Raw genomic sequence first — 27638 nt, 5'->3', positions numbered from 1 at the left:
TACACACAAACTCTGCTAAATCAAGAAGAGAGACAGTTGAAAATAGGGGGAGGGGGAAAAAACATTTAATTCAATTTATTTAGCAGCATCTTTATTGCAACAAAGGTTTTGTAATAAAACGCAGCAAAACTAATGCCTCCACTTTACATGATTAAAAGCCATGGAGCTAGGAAGGGGAGGGAGGGAGGGAGACCAATAAACCCACTGGAGTGAGACATGCAATTCTGGTAACGCAAACAGCAGGCACTTCATGTTCTAAATTTAAACACCTGAACTTCTCCTGTGCACAACATCCAAGTGAAGATTGCACGAGGACCTTTTCCCTTTCCAAAGGAGCGGCCTGGAGAAGCCTAAAGGGCACATAGGTCTTTACAGGGTTCTGGTACTCAAGTAAACAGGCAATTCAAGGCAGTGTCCTAATCTGGCTGCTGATTTCATGTATTTATACTCTATTATTGCCTCATTGAGAAGTTGAATCTCACATCAGCAGCAAACCAGCCTGCCTCACACACGAACACACAGCACAAACTTCTCCTGGTAGGAAGTAAAGGTTGGGATCCCCAGGCTCAGAGTTTAACTTTTCCATAATCTGCTGTATAGTGCTCCAGGCTTAAAGCATTACAACACCAAAGTTATTTCCATTGCCTATTCCCAAATGCCATCAGTAAGCAGGGAATGCATTTTCCATTCTAATCTAATGAAGTTAGTTGATTTTCAATGCTTTACTTGATGCTTTGAACTCATTATTCCATTGGGTTTATAAAAATTAAGCAGTTCTGGGTAGATACTAATTATACTTTGTTCTGAATAAATGAAGTAATTGAAGACAAAGGGGGGCAGGGAGTAAAACTTCAACATGAAGGGTGAAACCCAACAGCTTTGCACATTGCACACTCAAGAGGAATTGCTGGAAGCTGCATTAAAACAGGGTGAATTAAATGTGCTTCCACCAGAAACAAGCACAACAAACCCAGCCACTGCAAATGAGAAGAAACTGCTGGCATCAGCACTCAAGTAGTTCAGTATCTCATTGCTCAGATCCCCATGGTTCATAAATATTCTTAAAAATATATGAAATTAAAACATTCATCTCAAAGACATCTGTGCAACAAATATCCACCATGCAAGGAAGGCTCAATCCTGCTCCTGCTTGGAGCAGGTATACCCCTGGGCATAGAGGACAGCTCTGATGAAGGCAGAATATCCTCCAACGGGACCCATCAACGTCTGTTGTGAGAGCCATAGGGATGGCTCCTCCTCACACATTTTTTTCTCTACAGCCAGCCTCCCTTGCATGTGCTCCCCCAGGATCTCAGTAGTTCTGCTTAAAACTCACATTAACCAAAGTAGGTTTTAACATGCAGGAAGTGGCAAAGCATAATCTCAAATGTCAAAACAGGCTGGAAACCTCTTCTGCAGTGACAATACCATCTCCTGGACTATAAAGTACAACCTCAGAGCAGGTACTCAGAGCAGCCACCACTCTCTGTGCCAGCTCTGGTCCAGTACCAGACCAACACTTCAGCATACAAGGTGCAGGACTGCTACTCCCCCAAAAATACTGATGCAATGGTCCTGAGCACTAACAGTTTCCTACCTCTGCATCTCAATTGCAACTGGCTTTGCCCTTCTTCCTGTGTCACTGGGAGCTCAGTTGTTGACTGCAAATCAGATCTCTCATAAGGCATCTCTCACACCTTCACTTACAGGCAGGCAGCTCTGCAACACTGATGATAAGTCCTTGCAGCGTTTCCACAGGGTAAGAGAATGTGGAGTCTGAAAGTGCTTAACTACTATAAAGGGAAAACTATAAGATAGAAAGAAATACATAATTTATGTTGCAAAATAGAGTACTTACAGTACATTGTACTTTAATAGCTTTTTGATATATATATATATTTAAAACAATGGAAGGATGCATCATTAAAAATTTCCATGTCAGCACTTATCACATCCTGTGCTAAATCAAAACCTAGCCTGGTTTACTTGCATAACATTCAGTTCTTCAGTTCCCCAAAAAAGCACTGTTTGCTGAAGGCCATTTTTGTTCTGGTTTTTAAACAAAAGGATCAATGTCATCTTAAAAACCATATACATTTACATTGAAGGGTAGTTACCTCTAGAAAAAGAACAAAAACACCCCAAAAAGCAAGTTAATTTAATATTGAACAAAATATAAACAACCTTGGAAAAGGTGATACTATCCACGTGTAATTTTATACATATATGTATATATAAACAGATATAGATATATGTATATATATAATACAGCATAAACACATAAGGAACACAATGGAATTCCAGAGTAACAGCTTATACTTGTTTCTACTCACTGTCATGTTGTTCTAGTTCAAATGCATCAGCACATTTCCGTGTCTCAATACTGACTAGAGCACACTCCATAGGGATGCTGAATTCACTTCAGCCACATTAACTACTAGGAGTAGACATTAGAGGAGCTGGGCTCCTTCCCTGCCATGCCCTTCCCAAAAATAAAACTGTAAGCCTATTATTGACCTGCTAATGGTGTTTTAACTGATCCACATATAATTACTGTGATCCAAAATAGCCCAAACCAAACATCCCCACCTCGGAGGATATTCACATTTACTACATGCCCGTTTGCTTTGGCTATCTTTTGTGTAACCCCCCCTAAAGCCCAGATCCTATTCTCATACACAGATTTTACAACCATGTTAAGTGCACCAGCTCCAATAGCTTTGGTGCATATGCCCAGCAGCCTAACTGAAAAGCGATGCGGTTTGATACAAAACAGCCAGGTTGTGTTAAATCCTGGAGTCCTGGGATCAAGCTGAAGAGTACAAAAGCAAGGAAAATACAAGGTTACAACATGTGGAGTACTAAGAGCGTAAACACTGAGAGTGATTCCAGATTTTCAAAAGATGAAAAGAAAATCATGCTCTGCTTCTCTCTAGCACCAAAACAGAAAGAAAAGGAAGTTCTTAGGTTTCTAAGAAAACCATTAAAACTTATAGGAGTCTCAGAGGCAAGCCCCAAGGGGAGAATTTCCTGGATTAAAGAGAATCATTTTGCTATGGGGTTTCTATCCTAAACGACCTGTTGCAAGTTAAAAGTGACTTCACACACTTATGATGCTTTTTAGCCAAGCCTGCTGCTTAGTTAAAACCTCACTAGCAAAAACACAACTGGGATTGAATATCCTTTAGGCTTAGCAGGGTTACTTTAAGCTATACAGAAGGGGGTTTCTCAAATACAGCATCATAATCATGCTACACAGCAGTGGTAGAAAGGATCCAGGAATGGAGCACTGAACAGAGAACAAACCTGGGAAACAGTCCCTTAAATCAAGCAGGAAATTCAATGAAGCAGTTCATATTGCCTCACATGTAGTGTTCACAAGGTCTCTCCTCCCCAAATCCTCTGTAGACCTTTGAATGAGAGTACTGAGTTTTAAAATTGTAACAGGATGCATATACCTATATCATGCTGACGTGATGGGAAGAAACAGTATTACAAAACCAGCCCCAGGGAAAATGTCAGTGAGAAATGAGCTGCACTTTTAAGCTTATTTTAAAATGTACAGAGTTTCAGCTCTTTGACTTACGTTAGTTTGCATGTCAGAATAAAAGATTGTTATGCCCGTATCACAGTAAAATATCTTTTCACTTCCCCACTGAAATCAAGTACGATCAGGATAGGATTTCAAGCTGCTGAAAGAAGAGTATGATTTATCCTGGGGAGAGAAGAAATCATTGAAAAGAACCTGGCATCAGCTGAACTGAATCCAGAAATTCAATTCCTTAGGAAGCAGCTTAGAAGTCTTTCTTCTTAAAAAACAATTAACATCTGGACAGGTGATGCGTCTACCTTGTGACCAGCTTCTAAGGAGTGGGACACATCCCTGTCACGAAGCATAAAAGCTATATGATAGCATTTAAAATGTAATACAAGTTGGAACCATTCACGTAAACCCTTGCTGGGTACTGAGTAAATCATCCAGTATTATGTAATAAGATACCAAGGAACACACTGTAAAAATACATCAATTGTGTCATAATTCTTTTAAAAAGTGAAGATCTGGTGCTGTAGAAGTACGTTGGTTTCAGCTTCAGCTCCTCCCCCAAGAGAACACTCATGATACTGTGTCATGCCCCAGACGTTTGCTTTTATTTCCAGCTTAAGCTTTCAAGTTATCAGGTCACTGGACTTTCATTTCCTGTATGGCACCAAATTTGCTCTTAAAAAAGTGTCTGTGTGTGTACGTGTGTGTACATGTGGCAGGCACCAGAATGCAATATTCCATCCTACTTTCTCTAGTTTCCTATGTCTCCTTGTCTGGTGAAGCAGCCAGTGGAGCAGAGTTCTGCAGAGGTCAGTTACATTGCCTTCAGGGCAGCAATATGAGAGCCCAGGTTCTCTTGCAGGTAATACAGGAGGTGGAGTTCATAGTGCTCTCCCGACTCGGGCACCCTTATGCTATGTCTCTCCTGAGGGTAGATCTAAAACATAAAATGAAATCATGAGTATTGATAAGAGCTTGAGGCACCAACATTTAAACCATATTCAAACTATTCATGTGATCTCCTGCATTAACTCTGCACCTCGGCTAATACACCCCATCTTCCAGCGCCTGAACCCTGAGATACCCCACTGCACCCTCCCATCCAGCTGGTGCTGTGCAGGAGATGATCAGCCTGCCTGAATAGAGGCAGATCCTGTTCAAAGCCATTATATAAATCAGCATGCTCCCAGTTCTGCAGCACGGTGTGGGATAGCTGGGCTGCATCTGCACAGAACCAGGTTTAATTAAAAGCATAACCCAGTTCCACACTGCATGAACACTGCTGTACTGCCTTAACTGCAGAAGAAGCCTTAACTGCTCATTTGCCTGATATTTTCACTTGTTTACTCATAAGATCTTCCTTTTAAAAAAATGTAAGGCTCAAATCCTACAGTTTTACCCCAGAATTCCAAGCTGTCCAGCACAGCCATGTTACAAGTTCCAATTCTGGACTCCTCAAAGACAAACACATCACCTTTAAATCCTGATTCTGGCCTTACCTGTAAATCATATGGTTTCCCAGCTCTCACCAAGAAACTGAGCAGAATACTAGTGTGTGCAAAGTGAACATTCTCATCCAAGAATCCATGTAGCAGCAGCAAACGGTTCGGTCTGAGAAAAGCAAGAGACAAACATTTGTAGAGAGCATCCCAGAACCATGCAGAAAGCATCCTGATAACTACTTTTTATCTAGCTTAATGTGGCTCTGAAGTGCTAATCATAATTGAAGATAGGTTTGTCATTTCTTTAGACATACGAGATAGTTTTTAATTACAGCTAGTATAAAAAAGGATTAAATGGAATTGCCTGTAATTATGCAAATGTTCATTCAAGTATTAAGTTTATTAGTGTTGGGGTTTGGTATTTATTACTTTTTAATTATTATCTGTGCATTAGCATTTGTGATTCCAGGATTCAACTGTCAAGAACAAGGAGATAAAAACGTGTCTGTGGGGCTTGAACTTTCCTGGTAGCAAAAGCAGAAGCAAGAACCAAACTTACTCAGAAGGAAACTTCTCCGCCTGCATGGCCACTGAGCCTAGGTAATAGCCCTGCTCGTTGTGATCCGGGTGGCCCATGTAGCGCTCTGTGTAACCAGTGTCATAGAAAATCCACAGCGTGACGGGTGCTCCAGCAATGGCAACCTGCAAGTTCAACAGGGCTCTCTCAGCATGGGGAGGGGAATGAGAATGCCTGACCCCGATGTGTGGATGTCCCTCCCTCCCACAGCTCTATCCCAGTACAACTATTATTACCCAAAACACACTGGTAACTTTACAATGCACAGCCTGCAGTGGAAAAAGAAAAGCAACCCTTGTTCTCCCTGCCACCGTTCATACGTATCAGCACAGGTCAGCTCTGACCTACGTGTGCTTTTGTCCAAAAAGCAGAGTGCTCTGGTTTCATGTTGCAAAACCTGTGTTCATTTGAATATCTAACAGAAACTGGGATCAATAGGTCCCTAGGACTCAGCAAGCTACTCTGCACCACCAGCTTGCAGAGAGGCTGTGAAAGAAAGACCAATGAGAAGAAGAAAAAGCACCATAAACCCTTGTGCAAGGCAATAATCCTAAGACAATTAATTATTCAACCTCCCAGTAATATTCAGGTTGGACTTAGAGAAAGCAAGAGCAGCCACAAAGAACAAAACCCATCCCGAGAGCAATATCCAGCTCTTATCACATCTATCTTTGAGACCTGTCCAAGAGCAGTCTGGCCATTCACTGTAGTGATCTAAAGTCACAAAATCACAAGAACCTCTTTTCAGCATCTCTCCTCATGTCCAGGCTGCCCTCCTGGCTGCTTCAGAACACACTGCTACAAAGCAGCATGGGCAATTTGATCTGGAATAGATGAGGCTGCAAAGAGACTATTCTCTCAGGGCAAGAAAGAGGGGAGGAGAAGCAGAGGTCTCGTTTTTCAGCAGGATCATTTCCCTCAGCTGGTTCAAAGCACAAAGAGCTTGGCAGGCACAAAGAGCTTGGCAGACCCAAAGCTGGCAACAGCTGATACTATATAAGGTACCTTCTGCATAGGTGACCCAAGATTGGTACAGCTATACCAGCACAGCTGAGTTACTGCAAGCTCAACAGTCCAACAGTTTAAAACTCTCTTACACAGTTCCAGAGAGGCAATATCCTTCTGTGCTCCGGTGAATGGGGTGTCTTTGTGCTATGAACATCCATGGGAGGTTACACGATTAAGGGAAAAAATCTGTCTGCATCACCAGAGTAAGTACTCAATGTATGAACATACCCTGAAGATATCTGACCTCTGCATTAAAGCCATAAGAGAGAGGTAGCCTCCGTAGGACCAGCCATGAATGCCAACACGATCCAAATCAATGAAGTCATGCTGTGATGCCAAATACTGCAGCCCCTCCACTTGGTCATCAATTTCTATTTGTCCCTGGAGAGGAGAGGAAGAGGTAAGTTTTGGTCGGTTTATTCTCAGGCTTTCCAGAGGTAAACACCTTCAGAGCTCTGCTGCTTCCACTCCTGCAGCACCCAACCGCACACCAGCACGCCACTGTGCTGTTACAGAAAGATGACCCCTTTCCCTCATAAGGCACTAAATACAGCACAAAGAAATGAAGAGCCAGACTCAGAGCCCCACTTACCATTTTGTATTTAAAGGCTCCTTCAAACTTCAAGCCTCGGTGGCAGGACCCCCTGTTGTCAATGACAACAACAACATAGCCTAAAGAGGCCAAAGTGTTCAAACGGAAATACTTGATTCCTTTGAACCGATTGTTCACAAGCTGTACCTGGAATAGAAGAGCAGCAATGTCACGTAATGGAATCCAGAGGTTCCCCTCTTAATCCAAGTTCAGACTTTATTTACTTTCCTTCAAATGTTTTGTACATTTTTATAACATAAAGTTTTCAAGATCTCTGCTCTCTGTTGCAGGATGCTCTCTCCCCGTTTGTGGTCTGCTATGAAATAAACTCTTTTCCCACAGTAACAAGCCATTCTGTGTCACAGATCTGAAGAGCTGAACTAAGGTCCACTGCAGCACCAATGGGCATGGAGCAAGAGGGGTGGCTGCTGACTGCATGACCCAAACCTGAGCCTTCAGCTCTGCTCTTTCTGATCTTTCCCAGGAGAAGAATCTTTCCCTTCACCAGGTCTCACGCGATCTGACTTTGACCACAGCAGTGCACAGTAGAGCTGGGGAAACCAAAGCAGGGCTAAAGGGCTCATCTTCTATTCAGCACACACTGGTAATGGTCAGTGCTGACAGAGTGCTCCCCTCACATATACACGAGGAAGTGGAAACAAAGGACAAGATCCCTATGGAGGAGGAGGAGATTGAAAGGAAACAGGGACTGTCTGCACTCCTCTTTCTCCCAGATGTAGTTCTGCTGCTCCACACCTGTTCTCAGACAAGTGGCTGTGCCTCAATCTATGACCCAGAAATCATGACTGCTTACAACAACTTTGGCAAAGCAGCTGCTCACCAAAGAGGCAAATGCTACACACTATCCTCAGCATGGGGCAGGAACTGTTCATTAGGGAGAGCAGTGGAGTGATCCAGGCCAGCCTACCCCATTGCTCCCTAACTTCTGCACTCACCTGAGGACCTCCATAGATGAAGAGCACAGTGGGGTACTTCTTTCCAGGTTGCAGGTTGTGAGGTTTGTACATCATCCCATAGAGTGTAAACCCTGTGGAGCTCTCGAAGGAGAACACTTCTGGGGGAATGTAATCAGGAAGAGGGCCTGCCACGGGAGGGAACAAAGAGCCTGGTTTAAAAGTGAATGGATGCATAAGGCAGCTCTGCTTCTGCCAGATCACCAATCTCCCTGCAATCCCAGTGGAGCCCTCCCACACTTTTCAGTGGATGTGGCTGGGAGCAGGCAGAAACTGGGAATGCCTCAGCTGTAGGGGAGCTTTCTCAGTCCTATCCCATTCCATCCCTGCACTCCTATGGATGGTAGTGGCTTTCCTCCCCTGACATGGCCATTACAAGTATCCCATCCTTTCCTAACCCCACTTAGGACTCATCTCATTAATAAATGGGAAGCACAGGCACAGGATATGGAGTATGCGTCAGGGAAGGAGAGATGAAAGGGAACAGAAATACAATGGACAAATAAAAGCCCAAGAGCTGTCTCACAAAGACATTAGTAGGCAGCAGCACACAACTATTTCAGAAGTGTATGCTCCTTCCCAGAAGCATGATCATCAGCAGGCATATTGCACAGAGTAAATAAGGGTGCTTAACCCCCTCCCCTGATGCTAAAACTGGCTGTCTGCAGTTTCAACTGGTTCTGGCAGTAGAAACTTGGTAATTTCCACTCTATATTCCTTCATGACCAGTTTATACCCATTTGTTGCTGACCTGAAAACACCACTCCTGTGCTTCCAAGAACTCACACAAGCACGAGTTTCAGAGACAAGTCTAGTCACCTACAACAGCAAATCTCAAGCAAGTATATTCTGGGATATTTCATTCTGTGATCCTGGTTGTCCTTTCCCAGTTCCTCATCCATGCCCTTACCTGCTGAATCTAAAATGGTAGCCCAGAACTCCTTTGTCCTGTGGGCTGCACCATCTTCAGGTCCTGTCAGGCGATAAAGTGACACACAGTGCGGGTTCTTCTGATTACTGTACTTGCTGATGAACATGTCACAGTCCTGGGGAGAAAAAGAACATTACCTTGAGCTCCCCAGTGCAGAGGCAAAGTGATCATTTCTTCCTGCGTTTAAATCTTTTAGAAGGTATTTATGCACCAAATTTAACCAGGAAGTCTGAGCACTTCTGATAACAGCAGATAGACTCTGAGAAGCTACAGACCTTAGCAAGACTCAGCCAAATTTACACCTACAAAACTAATAGCTGCATGAGAACCCTGTCACACATCCTCTTCTGGGTAAAGCATTCTCAGCCGCACAGGCTATTGCCCCAGATGCCTGGAACCCTACCCAGTGACAGGCTCATCTCTTCTGGTGATTGCTCTATAGCCCACTTCAGGTGGAAAAGTCAGGCTCAAACTGCTTCAAACAATTCATCCTGGCTCTTTTTGCCTGAAGTGAGATAAAGAGCAACTGAACTGGGAGGTCAAATCTAGTTTCCAGGCTGGGTTTATGCACTCAATGTACAATAAACAGGATCACACAACACAGTGTAAAATCAGCTTCTGTCACATTCAAATACAGCCTTGCCTGCTGACTGATGAAGGACAAGACTGGAGACAAGCCACAGCACACCCAGCCAGCCCTGCCTATTAGGGCCTCACAGACAGACAGGTACCTGGCTAACACAGCAAGCGTGAGAGTAACCGCGTTCCGTCAGCCGCTTTATTTCTCCTGGATTCTCGTAGCTAACAACGTACAAGTGATGCTCTAAAGGCGAGTCTTTTGTGCCTTGGAAGTACACCAGTTTTTTGGCTTCATCAACATAGATCTGTCAAAACCAAAACAAACAACACATCCCTCAATATTGCATCTTGCCAAAACAATACCCAGTTCTACTGCTTCCAAGTCTCCTCCTCGGCCCCTCCTCATACAGCTGAGTTGGAGCCAATCTGAAAGGAATAAGCCAACTGACTGTTCTTACCGTACACAACTCTGACAGTTATGATTTGCACTTCATGCCTTGCTGCTCAGCTCTCTCATGCAGGTTCTTTACTCTTCCCAGTCTCCCCTTCTGTTTCCTATGCTAAATAATTCTGTCCCCATGGAACATAAACACTGTATTGTAGCTAAAAAGAGATGGGGTTAACGGATTTGTGCTGATCCCTCCAACGAGTATCTGCTGATTCCAGAACAGTAGTTGGACACCACCATGATGTCTTTCTGCTCATGAAACCTGGAATTTCCTCACTGATACCTCACAGTATTTTTGTTCCCTTCTCTTTAAGCCTTAAATTTGGTGGGGAAAATTCCTTGTTGACAAGGATCCACACAGGAATGTGCAGGAAAAGAATGCTGTTGCCTGTGTTGCTTTCCCACGCTGCCAAACCTACAACCTCTGGTCCAGAATAGCACATCAGAGGTAGAGAAGGATGAAAGCACACTGCATACCAAAAATCCCCACGATACAAATGCTCAAACTCAGTATCAGGGAGTGGCAAGGTCCACTCTTCTCAGGGAGCAGAGCCTCACTAATGTGACATGTACCAATCTGTGAGGTCCAAGAGATCACCCCTGCAGTGTGTTTTGTTTGTAGAGCATCGATACAGTAAGAGCAGAGACTTACATTGGATCCATGCCTGCCAAGCACTTCCCATTCCCCACTGGTAATCGCTATCTCCTCTTTGATGAGGCACTTGAAGTCACCTGCAAGCAACCAACAGAGAGAATTTACACTTTTACATTTTACAAAACACATGGTCACAATAATGCTTCCTTCCTTCCAAGCTTTTCTACCAGACTAAACCCAGGAGCAATGTACCTTTGCAGAAGACCCACATCTCTGCCAGCTCCCCAGACAAATGTTAGGGCTAGTACTGTTTAACATTGTGTGAAATAGGTGTTAAAGGATTCACAAGGTTCACCCTGAGATCTGGACAGCTTTTTTATGAAGTCTTTTGTCACCTGCACAGAAACAGAGGTTTTTATATGAAAAATGGGTGTGCAAAGGGAATCCCAGGAACTAAAAAGCAGGGATTTTTGAAACAGGGTGGGGAACAACTCTGCTTTTACAAGATAGTCTCATTTCCCTGAGAATGAGGGAGATTTAGCAAGAAAAAGGAGTCAGGTACATTCAGAGAAACCTAATCAAACCAGGATATAATGTTATCTGGGAAAAATCCCACTCGAAAGAACAGTTGCATAAAACTAGGACCTCGAGTAAAATAAGGTGTGTTTTTTGTGCATGCAGAGCTCAGCAACTGCCTTCAACACACACACAAGTAAATTAAAGTATCACAGCATGAAACTGTAAATTAAAGAATACATGCTGTGGAAAAACCACTCCGGAGCTTTGCACACAGCTTTGTCCCTCATCTGAGCAAGACCAAGCTCTGACTGCAGCTCAGAAGCACGTGGTCCTTGATGTTTTTGCTTAAAATGGCTCTTCCTGCATTTCCAGTGCAGTAATTTTCTCCTACCTACATCTCTGTCTACGCAGCAATACCACAATTGGTTTAAAAGCAGAGAGGAATTCTCTGAATAGTTCTCATATCTTAGGTTTCGCTGCCAAGGGCACGTGTTCATTTATAAGGGACTAAGATGTGCGCCCACTGAGAGAGGGAGGCTCTCTACAGACCTTTATGCAGTGCATTCAAACCATGCTGTGTGTCAGCCTCTCTGCTACCAACCTGCTTGTGAAGGCTGACAGGGACTGCGGTGTGTTTACCTGGAAAACTGAGCCCTGTGCCTCTGTTAGATACATTGGACCCAGCACATCAGACACATCCATGTTATTGCTATAATGATTAACCTCTGGCAAAGTCAGTGCACAGGCAGTCCCAACACTGACAAGGAAAAGCCAACAAAGTGCATTTCACAGCATCACAGGGACCTTGCTTCCCATCTGAAACTTTTCCCTCTAATCCCTAAGAAAGAACTGGGGTCCAATCTAAAGCACACTAAATGCAACATCACCCCTGGACAATCTCAAGAATGACTAGCACTGAAGTGCTTTCCTGGACAAGAGCAGGAGTTTCCAATCAGATAACAGTTCCTGCCAGCTGGAAGGACATTTATTTCCTCACTAGCTCGCAGCAAATGCCCAACTAACTCAAAACAATGATTTCACTTACTTGGAGCAGGGAGGCCTCCACACGACCGCTTATATTTGCTCTCCTTCAAAACGGAGGTGACTTTGTAAAGGTGCCGGAATCCCGTTTTACACTCGGTGGCAAAAATGAACTCTATCTCATCTTCATGGGTTTGAGGGAAGACATAGAAGATATCATGGATCTGTGGAGATGAAGCAGTGGATTACTGTTATCAGCAGGATTTTGGCACTGAAGCCACATAACACAACATAAGTTGTTCCTCTCACTGCTCAACTTAAACACAGTTCACACTAGCAGGGTGCAGGCACTGGGAGAACCAGCTGTGCTTATGAGCCTGGGGGTGTCTGCAGGCAGCAGCCACGGATGCTGCACAGCTCCAGGCTTTTTGCTCATCTAACTCTAACTTCTGGCCACCAAACTGATTATGTGAGCTTTTCTGCACCTGCCTTTCTAGCTTAGATACACAGGTGGGTCCAGCTCTGCAAACAGCATGAGACCCACCCAGAGAAGCCAGAGTTCAGCGGCCTCCTCTGTCCAGTAGCCCCCAAGTGAAGGGTTACTTAAAGAAAGAGCTGTCATCACCTACACACTCATGAAGATGCCAACTCTTCCTTCATGGAACAAACTTCTGAGTGATTCAGAAGCATTTATCTGCACAGGATGAGCTGCCACTCAGAAAACACTCCAGCCAGTAAAAATAATGGAGAAAGGAAAATTCACCACACCATCCTGAAACTATGCACACTATTAGGAGAAAATGTGGTATCACAGAGAGCACTCGCTGTATAGGGACTATTTAGTGCCAGGCTTTGGGCAAATGCTCTGCTGAAAGATCCAGCTGTCAGTGATTGGTGTTCCCAGGCCTTCCTGCACCCTGGCACACCTCCAATGGGATGTCATTTCAGAGACATTGATCTTTATCTGCAGAGGTGTGAAGAGCACTCACTTTTACAGCATTAGCATAGCATACAGGTGGCTGCTATCACAGCACAGGCCCCACAGCACACCTTCCAGGGGATTACATACAAATGTATTTCACCAGACCACATAGTTAAGAAAGGGTTTTAGGGGCTGTTAACAGACTCCTGGAACTTGTTCACCCAATATCATCTAGAGAGACCTTTGTTGGCTGAAGGACACCTAATCTGCTGGCATTGCTGTTGGTGAACAGCTGGCACCAAGAATCTGGAAGGTGTCAGTGGATAACACTGTGGCCATGGAACGCCAGAGCCCTGTGGGTTCTGCTCCTATTTCTGTCTGACCACTCTGCAGCCTCAAAGCAGCTGTTTTCACATCCCAAATCCCTGTGTCCTCTACATACTGGTTTTTACAGCAGGAAGCACAGAATATACACACTGGGAACATTCTCCTAGGCAGCAGAGTAGCACCAACGTTGCTCAGGTGCTACAAGCAGAGTCTTGAACAACAAACTATCACAGAAGGCTGAAATTCAAATTCTTACATTTATCCAGATGTCTGTTGTTTCTTCATAAATAATGAAAGGTGTAACAGAATCCGGTACAGCATCGATAAGTTTCTGTCTTTCCATTGCATCATCTTCTGTAGGGATGAATAATGCAGGAGGGATCAAGACGATCTGAAGTCGAGTTTGGGAGCGATCCAGTAAGATGGACCAGATGCTGTTGAGGAGACAGATATTAGAGAAAATAATGTGCACTTATAAGTATTGGATCTGAAAATCTCAGCAGACACTAACTAGCGCTAGGCATTATAAGGGAGTCAAGAACATTCCATTTCAGATTGTGGCTTACAAAGCTACATGTAAAATTTACCCACATAAACAAGTCTTCCCTAACACAAGAACCTATTTCACTTCATTTCAATATTGCATAAGCACTGCAGGTTCAAAAGTTTAATTAATTCTGTTCTCCCAGATTTGAATAGTGCTTTAAGGGAGAAAGAGAAGAGAAAAATCAGGGGAATAATGAAGCAGAAAAATTTCAACTGAAATTTGAGGATACTTGTGAAAATACTGATGTTTTCAATCTCTACCTGGCAGAGAATAACACTGGCACCTAAATGGATGGGCAGCAGACCCTGCCATACTTCTGATGGCTTTGTATGTAGCTCTAACAATAATCCTGCAAAAAGCAAGATAATGTAGCCAATGTCTCCCTGCATTTCTTCCACAATTTTTAGGGAGAGCAGGAAAAAGGTGAAAGCCATCTTTAGACTCAAGAACTGGAAAAGTGCAATTCTGGAGAATCACAGAAGCACAGAATTGTTTAGGTTGGAAAAGACCTTTAAGACCACCAAGTCCAACCATTAACCCAGCACTGCCAAGTCCACCACTAAACCATGTCCCTGTAGTCCCATGTCTACATATCTTTAAAATCCCTCCAGGGATGGTGACTCCACCACTTCCCTGGGCAGCCTGCTCCAGTGTTTGATAACCCTTTTGGTGAGAAACCCTTTTGGAGAAGCTTCTGGTGAGTTAGAAACACTGTACTACATCATCTACAGGGTTAAAAATGACATGCAAATGTAAGTAGCACTTACAGCAGGTTTTCTGATCAGTAAGTCTGGTCAGCAAGGATGGTCCAGTGGTTAAGGCGCTAGCCTAGGGCCTGGGGGACCTGGGCTCATTTCTCTCCTCAGCCACAGACTTCCTGTGTGACCATGGCAAGTCACTTAGCCTCTCTGGGCTTCAGTTCCCCATCTGTAAAATGGGGATAATAGCACTGCACTCTCTCTCACAGGGATGCTGAGAGGACACATACATCAAAGGCTGCAAGTGCCCAATACCAAAGCAATAGGGCCAGGTACCAGAGAAAGAGACAAAGAGGACTCCGGTTTGGGATTTGGAAAAATCATCCCCCTTGCACAAACAAGTTTGTAGCAATGTAAAAATGAAAGCAGGCTTAAGCTTGAAGAAGACAGAGACCACTACATTCTGCTTCTAACTGTATCGCCCCAAACCCTCTAAGCAGAGACAGGATTAACATACGCACTATTTTCCTTCTGGCGTCCACCCAGCTCTAGCAATGTACTCTACTCCTTCAAAGAGGATCTCGAACGGCTGAACTAGCTCTTTATCCACAACATCTGCAATCTGTTGACAAAGCAGCAATTCAGTGACACTGAGATGAACCCCCACATCCAGTTTTTCATGCATGATGAGTCTGGACACAGAAGACTTCTTCTGTGCAGCTTATGCGATTTAGATTGCTGAGGCCTTTGCAACACAGGGGATTCAACCCCATCTCTAGCCAGACACCAGTATAATAGGAGAGCTGCACACTATAAGCACAGCCAGGGCTGGGACTTGGGAAATCTGGATGCTCCTCACCAATCCACCATTCGTCTTGGACAAGTCACTTGAACACTCAGCTTCCCCATGTAAAGGGGAGGTGATTTGTACCAAGCTGTTTTGTGAGGTGTTTTTATTGGCAGCTGTTGAACATCCTGCATGACATCCAGTTATCAGCATGCTTCTAACTCATGATATGCAGCTCTGCAGTCTGCTCCTGCTGGGACTGGGAACAAGTCACAGTGGTACCCAAAGGGTCCCAATGGCTTTGCCTGCCTTTGCTGGCTGACATCAGCATCACTATCCCAGCAGGTGACTGTTGATGGCTGAAGTAGCTCAAGAGTAGAGACAATCCCAATAACATATGGCTATTACTGTATCTGGTAAGATTAATTACCCAACTGTCTGAAGATCTTGGACTGCACTGTGGAAAATTCTGCAAAGTTCATCTCTTTCCATATGCTCATACTTATGTAAGGTGATACTGTCTTTGCAAGCAAATTTTCCCCATATCTGCAGCCAATCAAGAGATCTGTCACATAAAATCTAACCATCCACACCTAAAACATTCTGCTCTGCAGCTGAGTTTGTAAACCAGTGGTAGGGAAGGAAAGCACAGCCTTGAGAAACACTGCTGCACACACAGACACCAAGTATCTGCATAGGAGTGAGGCAAGTGCACAGCCTCTAGAGAAGCCATTAAGCTATCACAGCCAGGAAAGCTTATTTGTACTGAACTGGAAAACGAACTTTACTAAAAAAGACTTACAGAAATTACAATTATTTGGAACACAAGCAGAACATAGAACTTACTCTGCCTTCCGCATTGATTGTCACTTCTGAGAGCTTGAAAGTGACCTTTGGATTTGCTGTACCTATAAAACAGATGTTAGAAGTCAGACACTATTTGTTTGCTTCCAAGAGGGCAGAGCTGAACTGTGGATTATTGTGGCGTTATTCATACAGAACTGGAAAAGGCAAACAGCAGAATGCTCTTTGATCAAATAGCCTACTTGCACATGTGAGGGACAGTACAGGCAGGGAAAAGTGAAACTGCAAACATGAGGTAGATTCATCCTGCACATAGATCTGATTAAGAGCCATGCTACTGTCACAGTCTTCTCTCTCACAGTCAAAGCATGCTCAGGAGTGATCAGGATAGAAAGCAAGCTCTGGTTTATTGTTTGGCTGTGATTCTCAAGGTGGCACACAAAGTGATCCAGTGCTAAAAAGCATTTATTAAAATTAAACACTTAAAAGACCTACTGCCATGACTAGTGCAGTTAAGATAATAAAGCTACGTATTTCTGCTGAACACTGAAAATCTGAAGTTAACTCTTTACACAAAGCCTGTACAAAGCAGCAAGTCATCCTGCTGTAGAGCACCTGCAGTGCCAAGTGCTGGGGCCTGCTTCACAGGAAGAAAAGAGAGACTGTAAAGAATAAAGCTGGTGATCCACAAGAAGCCACATGTGGCAAGTTCCATGTGCTCTGAATAGTCTCAGTGCTGCTGTGAGAACTCCCACTTCATCAAACTGCTTCATACACAAACGTGATGCACTGAGGTGAAACGACTTGCCTTGGGCTCCAGTGCTACCTACCTGAGCATTTACCTTCTCCATAGGAAGAATTTTCTCCACTGCCTCAAGCTTTGCCCTCATAACAACCCACAGCAAAGGGCCATTGTCCCTACAGCTCAGACTGGAAACTGAGGCCCAAAGATTAAAACCTGGATATTCTTTTTTAAGGATTTGGGCTTTGGCTGGCTCATTTTCCTAAACTGCTGAAATCAGCATTCACCTCAGCTATGACAATATCATCTCAGAAATCTGGGTGTACACAAGTGCTTAAAACCCACAAGGAGCCATCTCTGGCTTCCCAGGCTAACACTGTGCTTTTCTTCCTTCTTAAAACAAGTAAATCAGTATCATAAGCAGAAAACTTTTCCCAGGGGATCAGAGAATCTGCAAGACCTGAATGAATTCTGAAGCTTGGGAAGGTCGCCAAACAGAAGGTATTTCTCCAAAAAATGAAGAGTTTGCTTGTGAGGAAAGAGAATAAAGCACTGTTACCTGTGAGCAACATTCCCTGCTATAATAGTAGGGAAATCTCACAAGAACAAAGGTCAAACTGTTCAAACTTGCCCCATACACCTGACAGTGAATCGCCCTTATCAGTTCTGCTTAAGTCTCACCTCCCTACTTCCAATGGCACAACATTTACTACGCTCTAAGCCTGTCCTCACCCTTTTACTGTCAGCAAATATGACAATAGGAGGTTTTCCTGGTTGGCTGCAAGAATGCTGAATATGCTCTTTGAAGTCCAAGAACAATCATGGAGATCAGAGTCCTTCAGAACTTGAGCTGCCAGGGCCCTGCGAGCAGCTGAACAGAAACCTTCTCTCAATTAATGTCCTTCCGGACATTAATTCTGCAGCTATTTCCTCAGAGATACAGGGCTGTAATGAGAACCAACCCCTCCACAACTCAGATGTGCCAGGATCTGAGACACCAGCTCCAAAATAGTGACAATCAGAGAGGGTTTCTGCCAACTCTCGAGACACCCAGACTTGGAGCTCTTAGTAACCACATGGCTGGAATATCAGCACAGTCACCAGTGATTAATGTAACCTCCCCAGCAGCAGCTTCCCCAAACATACTTTCACCACCTGGACACCAATTCAGAGACTACTCAACACCTCTCCAACAACCCCTTGTTCTAGGCTAGGAGCATCACTGCTCTCAGGCACATGGAACAGAGTGTATGTCTCCCAGCGACAGAGATGTAAGGTATCAGGGTCTCACCAGTTTTGGGGTACCGGAAGGAATCTGTTCTTCTTGTCTCCAGCATGGGTGATGTGACATGAATAATTTCCACCTCTGACTCATCATTTTCTTCATAAAGAATTCGAAGAATTTTCCCCCCATTCAGTGCTGTAAATGAATTAACATTTTCCTGGTCAGAACAGCTCTCATTATCAGTTATTGCAGGCATCAATATTCTCTCAGCAACACAAGCTGGTTGGAAAGATGAAATAAAATCCAAACCCTGTGATTCATATTTCATTAAGCAAAATACTCCAAGACTCCTACAAAGAAGGAAAGTAACACGTGTCACAAGCCCACAGTAACATGCCCACTGCTGCAGATAGTTTAAAAGGAGCCACAGGATAAAGTTCCTATCTTCATAAAAAGTAACAGAAAAAACTAACTCTGCACTGGACCCACAGTGGGTGGGGGGGGGCATTATTTGTGCCTGTCAGACTCACTGGATGCCCCACACTTACTTGGCTGTGCCTTTGGGCTCCACCAATAGCCAGTGTATCTGTCAAACTCCTCCTGCAGCACAAAAGTTGCCACACCAGCAGATTTTGGATCATCCTCAACATTTGCCAGCTCTAAAAAAAAAGACACAGAAGAATCAGATCATGACATACTGCAGAAGCAAACCAGTCCTGCATTATCCTAAACACTGACCCAAGTTCATCCCTCCAGGAACACAATAAATCACTTCTCAGCAGATTTGTTTTCTGCTTCCACCCTGCTCTGTTGATTTATTTAGGGAGGATCTAATCCTCTCTGACATGGCAGCTTCTTTCAGGAAAGGAAAGCCATCCTCCCTTCTTACTCCTACCCAACTAATCTCTCCATTTCCTATGTACTAGTTGAAGAAAGAAAATGTTCTCTCTACCTGAGCTCAGTGAATTGAAACTGCAATCTTTAGTTAAAAGGAAAAATCAAGCACAAACCTTTCTGAACAACTCTAAATGACAACATCAACGTTCAGAAAAAGGAAAGCTTCAGCATTTCATTCATTGCACAAAGCAAAAGTAAGAGGCTTACATAACATGTCAACACGATGACATCTCCATAGGGCTTCAATATTTTCCCTGTTACCCTGGAGGTAACTTAGCAGCGCTCCATAAATAATTATCATCTGAGAAGGAGTCACTGCTACAGTTTATTTTTAATGTACTTACATAATATTTTAATATTTAACTTTTAAATAGGCTGAAGTATTATTACAAAGTGCCAGAAATTTTAATTTAACTGCAATTTAAATTAGATACTTTAAATACAAAGTGTGATTTAAATGCAAAATAAAACACTGTTTTTTAAAGAGTTTTATCCACAATTCCCATTTTCCTTCCTCCAGGACACATGTCTGAAACACAAGTGGAGAGGGCAAGAAGCAAGAACCTAAGTTACTGAGTATCAGGGGCCAGCAGAAGGCTCAGTGCTATTCAGAATCTGCCTATGCTGTCTCTAAAAGGCCCTGCAGCCTGATTTTCCTGACAGAAACTTTCCACCCACAGCTCCTCCACACAAGAAAAGGCTGTTCCAGTGAAAAGGAATGTGCTGTTTTTCAGAAGAGCCCTTCCATATGGACTCAACAAATAACTCATTCTGCCAGATTCCTCAGTGCATCCAGAATCATCCCACGATATCTGCACTAGAGGAAACATATAGAACAGGACAAACAAAGTGGAATGAACAGGGGCCATTCCCCCAGATTTCAGAAGCCCCAGTGCCACTGCTGAATTCAGTCTACCAGGAACAAGTGCAGAGGAGGTGCAGAGATTTTAATTCAGGATGCAGTACCATGGTGCACAAACGTTAGCCTCCTTTCTTCTCTTGTTTCTATATTAGATACCCAGATGTCGTTGCTGTGGATAAATGCAATCCAATTTGGATCAGCTGGACAAAGCTTGGGATCCATGCGGATATTTGGACAACTGGTCTCTACCAGAATAGGTCTTAAAGGCTGTTGCTGTTGGAGAAAAAAGGGAAAGTACAGTAAGCAATGATAACACAAGAACACTTACAGAAATTAACCTGGATTATCTCTAAGACCACAGTAGTGTGAACACTGACTTCAAATACACAGGTTTACAACAGAGAAATCAATTTTAAACACAGAAAAATACTATGCAGGTATTTTATACGGAAAATTGTGTTTCCACTGTTGTTGCACAGATCCCATCAGAGCATCTTTCACCAGTGCTGAGGATTAGCCACAGATCAGGAGGCAGCTTGCTTAGAGAAGCCTGGCACACTCTTAAAACCAGCACCCTTTTAGGGCCTGGCAGAACATACAATCTTGTCCTCCAAAAGCAACTCAGGGTACAGTAAATTCCCCCTGACAACAGGGTTAGACAGACATCAGGCATCTGTTACAATAATAAGAAATTATTGGAGCTTTGTTCTCCAGCTTCAGCACCAGCAGAGAAAAGGCTGCTTGTTCTGCAAGCCATACAGCCAAACCTTCTAACACATACAGCACTGACTGCTGAACACTGACATCTAAACCACAGCCTGGGAACAGAAGTTGCCTCTGATGCGACTCCAGACTACATGAAAGAACACCCTTCTTTTGGGCTTTGGTTGGCTCAAGGTTATCAAGGCTAGCTGCCTTTTGAGTGCAGCAGTAACTGATGATCACGCTCTTTTGCTTTCAATCCAAGCCAGAGCAAAGAAGTCCTGCAGTGAGATAGGAGGATGGATGAGCAAACTCACAGTGAATCCATGAGGGCCTCCATCTTTTACATGATAAATTCCACTCCCTGCCTGGAACAGGAAGGTGCCGCTTTCCCGGTGGTAATCATAAGAGGCGATCCCTATGGTGCCAATCCGCTTCCTCTCCCGCAGCAACTCCTCTTCACGAGAGTACATCCCATAGTCCAGGATGGCCTGAATAAGGGCAGAGAACCAAACACAACAATCAACACCTCTGCTCTGCATGCCATGCTACCCCGTCAGAGCATCTCTGTACGCTGAGCTTCCAGGAGCAGATGGCTCTGCAGACACCCTTCTCCTCCAGAATCCTGCTCATGGCTAGAAGCCTACTCCTGCTTATGTCTGTATCACACACGTAGGTGCAGGCCATGAGCAGATCCTACACAGCTCTGAAGCTGATAGCCACCTCTCCCCTAGCACGGCATCATTTCCATCATATCCACTGGTTTAAGAAAGATCAAACTGGAGGTCTGTTATTTCTAGAATGGGCAGGAAAGTCTTTGCTAACCTTCATGAAGACACACAGTAACTGGTCTGGCTGACAGCCAGAAGTAACATGGAGATAAATACACCTAATTGCACATGGGGGGTGTCACACCTCCTCCATCCTGCCATGGTGCATGGACCAGAACCAGTGCAGGCTTGCTATGTGCAGAGGTGAAACAGGGATACACGTCCAAGGGAGTGGGATAGGGATCTTTTGCCCCAGCATGAGTCATGAAGCTACTGAATGATCCTTAGGGGGACTCATCACTTCCCCCTGCAACAGTGATTATTGGAGACTGGAGGCTCCTTCAGCAATCCCCAGCATCTCACAGCAGAGAATCAGATGCAAATTAGCACTTGCAATCTGTGCTGGCAAAGGAGGAATCATTCAGCAGTGAAAGCTGTAGCTCCAAACACTGCTGAGAAAGCCGTGCTTGATTTGAGATGGCTGCAGTTAGCTGAGCATAGGGAAAATCTTAAACTTAAGACATTAAACTCCAAATTTTTACAACGGCAAATAGGTGCAACCCCAAAGCCCATGTCCTTGCTACACTGCCAAGAAGCAAGAAAGAAATCGGGACCCACCGGAAAAAGATCCAGAAGAGGCTTCCAGGAAAGCAACAGAGCTGCAGCTTTGTTTATGGTTTTGGGAATCTCAGAGTAGAAGAGCGTGTTCTCCCTGTTCTCACCAGACATTGCTGGTGTGAAAGTGAGGAGGGGAAAAAAAATTAATTAGCTTTCTGTTCATTATCCAAACACTCTCAAAGGATTCCCAGGAACAGTTTCACAGGCTCTTCTCACCAGAAAGTACTGCTGGTCTCTGCACTGCAGCCTTGCTCTGGGAATTCCCCGTTTCACAGAAATGTAAGTCCCAGAGAAGGCAGAGAACATGAAACTAAACTCAAGCTTTCCCCATGCTGCCTAAGCCTGCCTGTGTCTTCTGAGGGGACCCTGTATTTCTATAAGCTTTTGAAATGAAGGAGGACCTTTCTGCTAATTCCCCTGGCTGGATGCAGCACAAAGCAGCTCATGCTTCAAAGATAACTCATCTTTAGGAAGGTCTGAAGGTCCCTTTCCTGCTCCTCTCCCTCAGTGCTATTCAGATTTCTGAAAGCTCCTGCCAAAGCACATGGGAACAGCCCAGAGGGAGCCAGATGTGCCTTGAGGAAGGCTAAGTCTGATCTATAGCTCAGGAATCGGCACATGGGAAACCAGAGCTCATCTCAGCTGGGCCTTCATCCACTCTCATCATGCTTGAATTCAGCATCATTCTATGATTATGACCCCTATCCTCTGAAAGGGGAAGAGGAGACAGATCAGCAGCTTTCTGTGCACTGCACAGCACATGCAAAGATTCTGTGAATCACGAATCAGAGCTTAAACACCCAGCCTAAGCAGCAAGCAACGGGGTTAGAACATGGTTCTGGCTCCTAGGCCTTTGCTCCTCTCCCTAACTCAGTTGTTCATGGAGTTATGTTCAGCTCTGGCAGCTTTCGACAAAAGCATTCCTCTACCTGCTCCAAAAAGCCACCAGGAATGTTGTTCACAGTACCATTTACATGCCAAATCACTTCTAGCACTCAGAAATGCAGATATACCAAGTGAAATTACATAGTGAAACAATACAGGAATGCACTGAGGCCAACAACAATAAATTACATTAAGTTCTTCATTATTAAGACTAAAAATGTTGAGAAAAGTCTTTACTCTTTAAGCTGCCTCTGCCCTACACTGCTATTTAGTCCCCACAGGATCCCTGAAAAACCTACTCCATCAGCAACTGAGGCACAAAGGACTTGCAAAATTACACTCAGAATGCCTGCTTTGGAAGGAAACTTTGAAGAAGAACAAAGGTTCTGTCCACCAGTTAAGAAAAGGGAGAGTAAAACTACACAGCTTTTAGAGAGGGGATATTGTATGGAGATCACATTTAATCCATCCTCCCAGGTAGGGAACATGCTCCAGAGGACACTTCACAGTTCTTTTCCAGCTCTCACAGGCCTGAAGAGCCACCAACCACACTATTTCTGTGGGAGATGAATTCCAAGCTTTACTGAGACATCAAAATCATGATCATGACATTTGAGTATCCAATCTGGCCTGAAATCCATTTGGATTTAACTGCCAGGAACATCCCGCTCTCAAGAACAGTCAAACCCAAACAGCCTCTGCAGGGACTGTTCAGTCAAGACACAGGCTGTCACAACAAGCTTACCCAGATAGTAGATCCTATCGGAATGAGGTCCTTCAGGATCGTTTTTCTTCACAAACGTGAAGTCATGAGGGGCTTTTGCCATCATGTAGCCATGATACTTCCGTGTGTCTGTGAGCAGTTTCCGAAGCTGGCTCCAGGAATGTCTCTCTACATAGAAAGGTTCCAGTTTGGGCTGCTCCTCCCTCTGGACCTGCTCCTCTCTGCCCGCAGTTTCAAAGATCTCGAGGCCCGGCTGTTCAGTTTCCATGGCTGCTGCCATGTTGCATGTTTCTGAAAGAACAGAACGACAGAGGTTCAGCACCACCTTCCAGCAGACTCCCAAACCCACAGCAAAAGTGCTAGAAGGAAATCATCATTTCATGTGGGGGGAAAAAACAGCAGAATGAGGAGGACCAGGCAAGAGATTTCTGCTGTGGAAAACAGGCTGTCACCACTCAGTCTTTCAGAATGGGACTAAGAACTTAATACAGCCACAGAGAGTTGTTGTTTGCCTTTCCCTTGCCCCCACACATCAACTACTCTGATCAATTCATGAAGTGGATAAATTATTCCCTGTTAAGCTCTCCTACCTGCTTCTTCCTCCCTGTAAACTGCACGAATGCTATACTGGTATCAGAGCAGTGACTGAGGAGGACCGTAGTAAGACATGGGACAACCAGCTGCTTAGAAGAGACATCAGTAGCTGATTTGGAGCCATCAGGTCATACATGATGGCCCTAGGAAACTGCATGTCCTTATTCCTATCATTTTCCTATAATTTCTTGGATTTGTTTATATCTCCTTTCAAACAAAGCTTGAAAGGGTCTAGCAACCATCATCACTATCATCATCTCAGGGATATAATTACAAATACTGTATAGATAAGAAGTAAGGCAATACCAGAAGGGGACACAGTGAAAAAAGCATTTTCCAAACAGATTTATCTGCAGCATAGGTATTATCCTCCCAAACAGGCCATTAATTTAGCAGATCTCTCTTCCTGCAGGCAGCTGTCCTTCACAAAGTATATCTGAGCTGGAATGTCTCCCAAGAGGAAACCAAGTCCTTCCACTGTAAATCCCAGATCTGCGGGCAGCTCCAAAAGGATCCAAGCTATAAACTCCCTCCACATAGTTCATTACCAGAGAGACCAAGGATTGTCATTCCTCAAAGGGAGGGGGTTTTCTATATATAGAATGGAAAAAACAGCACAACTGTTCTGCACACTGCAGAACAGCAGAGCTTGGTGGCCTGACAGAATACAGACTAAATAAAGCATTCCCATAGAGCAAAGAGGCACTAAAGGACCACTAAATCTCAAGGTATGGGGCTGGGCATGGACTGACTCTCCTGCAGCTCTGCACAGCTGCTGAGATATCTCAGCATAGACAGGTGAAAAAGAAACGACCTACAGCTTGGATCAAACCCATTTTATAGCACAAACTGCTAAATGCAAAGCAGAGCAAGCATGATTCCACCTCTGCGATTACAAACACAACAAACATGGACTGAGCTATTTACAACATAAATATGCAGCCCTGTAAAACTGGAAGGAGAGTCCAAGCACATACACAAAGCAGCGCTCTGCTCAGACAGTGGTAGAAACTGAGCATGAGACTTCAAACCTTCATCAGAAAACTCACATCAGAATTCCAACAAAGAAAGACCCCCTTTCCCCACCTACACCCAGACGCTGTTAAGCCTTAACCTGACATACTTCCCACAGCCCCTCCCCAAAGAAGAGATAAAACCCGCGGGACAGTAGACTTTAACGAGCAAACAAGAGGGACATCTGCCACCCGGCAAGGCAGCGTTAGCCCAGGGCAACGCGAGGATCTACCCTGGGGAATCACTGCCGGGCGAGAGCCGCAGCCACCTCCCGCTCCGAGGACCGTTTCTTTTCCACCTCCCTGCAGCCAATAACGCGGGGCTGCCGCGCCCTGCACAGCGCCTCAGGGCACCCTCCAGCACCGCCACACCGAGTGCACCCGCGAGCTGCCCTTGCCTCCCCGGCCGGGGAGAGCGGACAGGTCCCGGGAAGCGCCCGCCGGGGGCTGCTGCCGGCCTGGAAGGAGGCGAACAGCCAGAGCCCGCCCCGGGGCAGGCCCCGTCCTCCCCCCGCCCCACAAGAAGGTTCCAGCGGCTGCGGCCCCGCTCATGGGAGGCCACTTCCCGCCTTCCCCGGGGCCCACAAGCAGCCTCCCCCCGCCTCCCGGTACTCACGGCGCTCCCGGCGGCGATGGGACCGAGCCGAGCCGCCCCGCCGGGCCACTTCCGCTTCCGCCAGGAGGGGCCGCCGGGCCACTCCAAGCGGGGCAGCGCTCCCTGCAGGCGGGGAGGAAGCGGCGCTGCCGCCCTTGCGGTGCGCCGTTGGGTGCCGACGAGGTCGCCGCCTGATGGGCGGGAGGACCGGGCTGCGGGGAGCCGATGGGGGGGGGGGAAGCGCGTAACACCCCGCGCACGTCAAGAGTATTCCCGAGCACTGACAACGCGTGTACAGAGCAGGGCACCCCCGGCTGCCCGGGGACAACGTTCCTGTGCATTCGCATTTCCCTTTGCAAAGCAAAGGTGAAAGCCAAGGTCTTCTCTGATCCACTATAAAGCAGAGAGAACTCTGCAGCAGGTGCTCCCTCCTCAACACAAGCAAACGTCAAAGCCCCTCGGGACACGATGGATGTGTTTCCCGACGGTTTTCCTGTGCTGTCTCCCGTTTGCTGCCCCCTAAGAGTACATGGGGTTTGTGTTCAAACTAAAGCAACCCAGAAACTATGGCTACAGCTCACACAACCTTCTGCAATGGCTTTGCAGCCCCAGAGGCTGGAAATCCTCCGCTCAGAGGCAGGCTGAGGCATAGAGCCAGCGTCTACAAACAGCACAGCATTTTCTATCAGCCTCCCCCTGTGCAAACCTCATGAGGTTCAACAAGGCCAAGTGCAAGGTCCTGCACCTGGGTTGGGGCAATCCCAACACAAACACAGGCTGGGTGGAGTCTGGATTGAGAGCAGCCCTGAGGAGAACGCCTTTGGGGGTGTTTGTTGATGGAAAGCTCAACACAACGCAGCAGCATGCGCTCACAGCCCAGAAACCAACCATGGCCTCGGCTGCATCAAAAGGAGCATGAGCAGCAGATGAGGGAGTGGATTCTCCCCCCACCCGCAGTCCTAATCCAGCTCTGGGGCAACAGCACAAGAGGCCACGGAGCTGTTGGAGTGAGGCCAGAGGAGGCCACGGAGATGCTGTGAGGGCTGGAGCAGCTCTGCTCTGGAGCCAGGCTGAGAGAGCTGGGCTGGGTCAGCCTGGAGAAGAGAAGGCTCCTTAAGGGGAGACCTGAGAGCAGCTCCAGTGCCTGAAGGGGCTGCAGGAAACCTGGAGAGGGGCTTTGGACAAGGGCCTGCAGGGACAGGCCAAGAGGAATGGCTTTAATTCTCAGTGTCCCCCCCCAGAGGGGACACTGAGAGCAGAGAGCACCCTGCTCTAGTGGAAGGTGTCCCTGCCATGGCAGGGGTTAGGACTGGATGAGCTTTAAGGTCCCTTCCAACCCAAACCATTCTCCATTGGCTACATCCCAGGAGCCGTGTCCTTGCCCAAGGCCGCCCTCAGGGCAGTCCTGTGGCGCAGAGGGCGCAGGACGGGGTCAACCCCGCCGCCGGTTACCACAGTGACACCCCGCACCTCAGAAAGCCCCCGCAGGGCGCTGAGACCCAACAGTGCCCAAAAGCCACCTCAGCGTTAAAACACCCGCCGCGTTCCCTCACCGGGGTCGTTGCCATTGAGGGCAGCACCTCTGCGGCGGGGACACACGGAGGGGGGGGACACCCACGGCCCTGAGGTGGAGAACGGGAGCGCTGAGGGCCACTGAGGAGGAGCGGGTGTCACCAGGGACAGCTCCGAAACGCGCAGGCGCGCACTAGGACCCCGCGCACCAACCCCCGGTCGGG

General features: G+C 45.8%; 1 protein-coding gene across 5 annotated transcripts; it reads right to left on the bottom strand.

Annotated features, from left to right (window-relative positions):
- Window positions 1-74: 74 nt before the first annotated feature.
- DPP8 (dipeptidyl peptidase 8) lies at window positions 75-27475 on the bottom strand. Of its 5 annotated transcripts, none has more exons than XM_061446609.1 (20): window positions 27456-27474; window positions 23722-23991; window positions 22092-22204; window positions 21021-21194; window positions 20106-20274; window positions 18791-18901; window positions 18309-18437; window positions 16318-16379; window positions 15206-15306; window positions 13696-13873; window positions 12255-12414; window positions 10748-10827; window positions 9800-9952; window positions 9048-9183; window positions 8120-8265; window positions 7164-7310; window positions 6800-6952; window positions 5546-5688; window positions 5044-5155; window positions 75-4481 (listed from the first exon to the last, which is right to left on the bottom strand). In XM_061446609.1, exons 2-20 carry the CDS (start codon window positions 23978-23980, stop codon window positions 4359-4361), a joined length of 2649 nt encoding a protein of 882 aa, XP_061302593.1. In that variant the 5' UTR covers window positions 23981-23991; window positions 27456-27474; the 3' UTR covers window positions 75-4358. The 5 variants fall into 5 exon arrangements, with proteins under 5 accessions (XP_061302593.1, XP_061302595.1, XP_061302597.1 ...); XM_061446611.1 differs by lacking the exon at window positions 27456-27474 and adding an exon at window positions 25924-25942; XM_061446612.1 differs by lacking the exon at window positions 75-4481 and having other exon boundaries at window positions 6816-6952.
- Between the last annotated feature and the right edge of the window lie 163 nt (window positions 27476-27638).

Source organism: Pezoporus flaviventris, unplaced genomic scaffold (genome assembly GCF_033815535.1).
Source record: "Pezoporus flaviventris isolate CSIRO_AGI_PZ_B2104156 unplaced genomic scaffold, CSIRO_AGI_Pfla_v1 ptg000006l, whole genome shotgun sequence".
Lineage (NCBI taxonomy): Eukaryota > Metazoa > Chordata > Aves > Psittaciformes > Psittacidae > Pezoporus > Pezoporus flaviventris.
The sequence above is the reverse complement of the archived record's forward strand: the minus strand, read 5'-3'. Positions and strand labels throughout refer to the sequence as shown.

Excerpts from the sequence above, each read along its gene's own strand:
- DPP8 (XM_061446609.1), bottom strand. The coding sequence starts at position 23,980 with ATGGCAGCAGCCATGGAAACTGAACAGCCGGGCCTCGAGATCTTTGAA. Across the intron at positions 22,205-23,721 it reads CGATAGGATCTACTATCTGG|CAATGTCTGGTGAGAACAGG; the intron begins GTAAGCTTGTTG and ends CTTTCACACCAG. Across the intron at positions 20,275-21,020 it reads GAGGCCCTCATGGATTCACT|CAACAGCCTTTAAGACCTAT; the intron begins GTGAGTTTGCTC and ends TTTCTCCAACAG.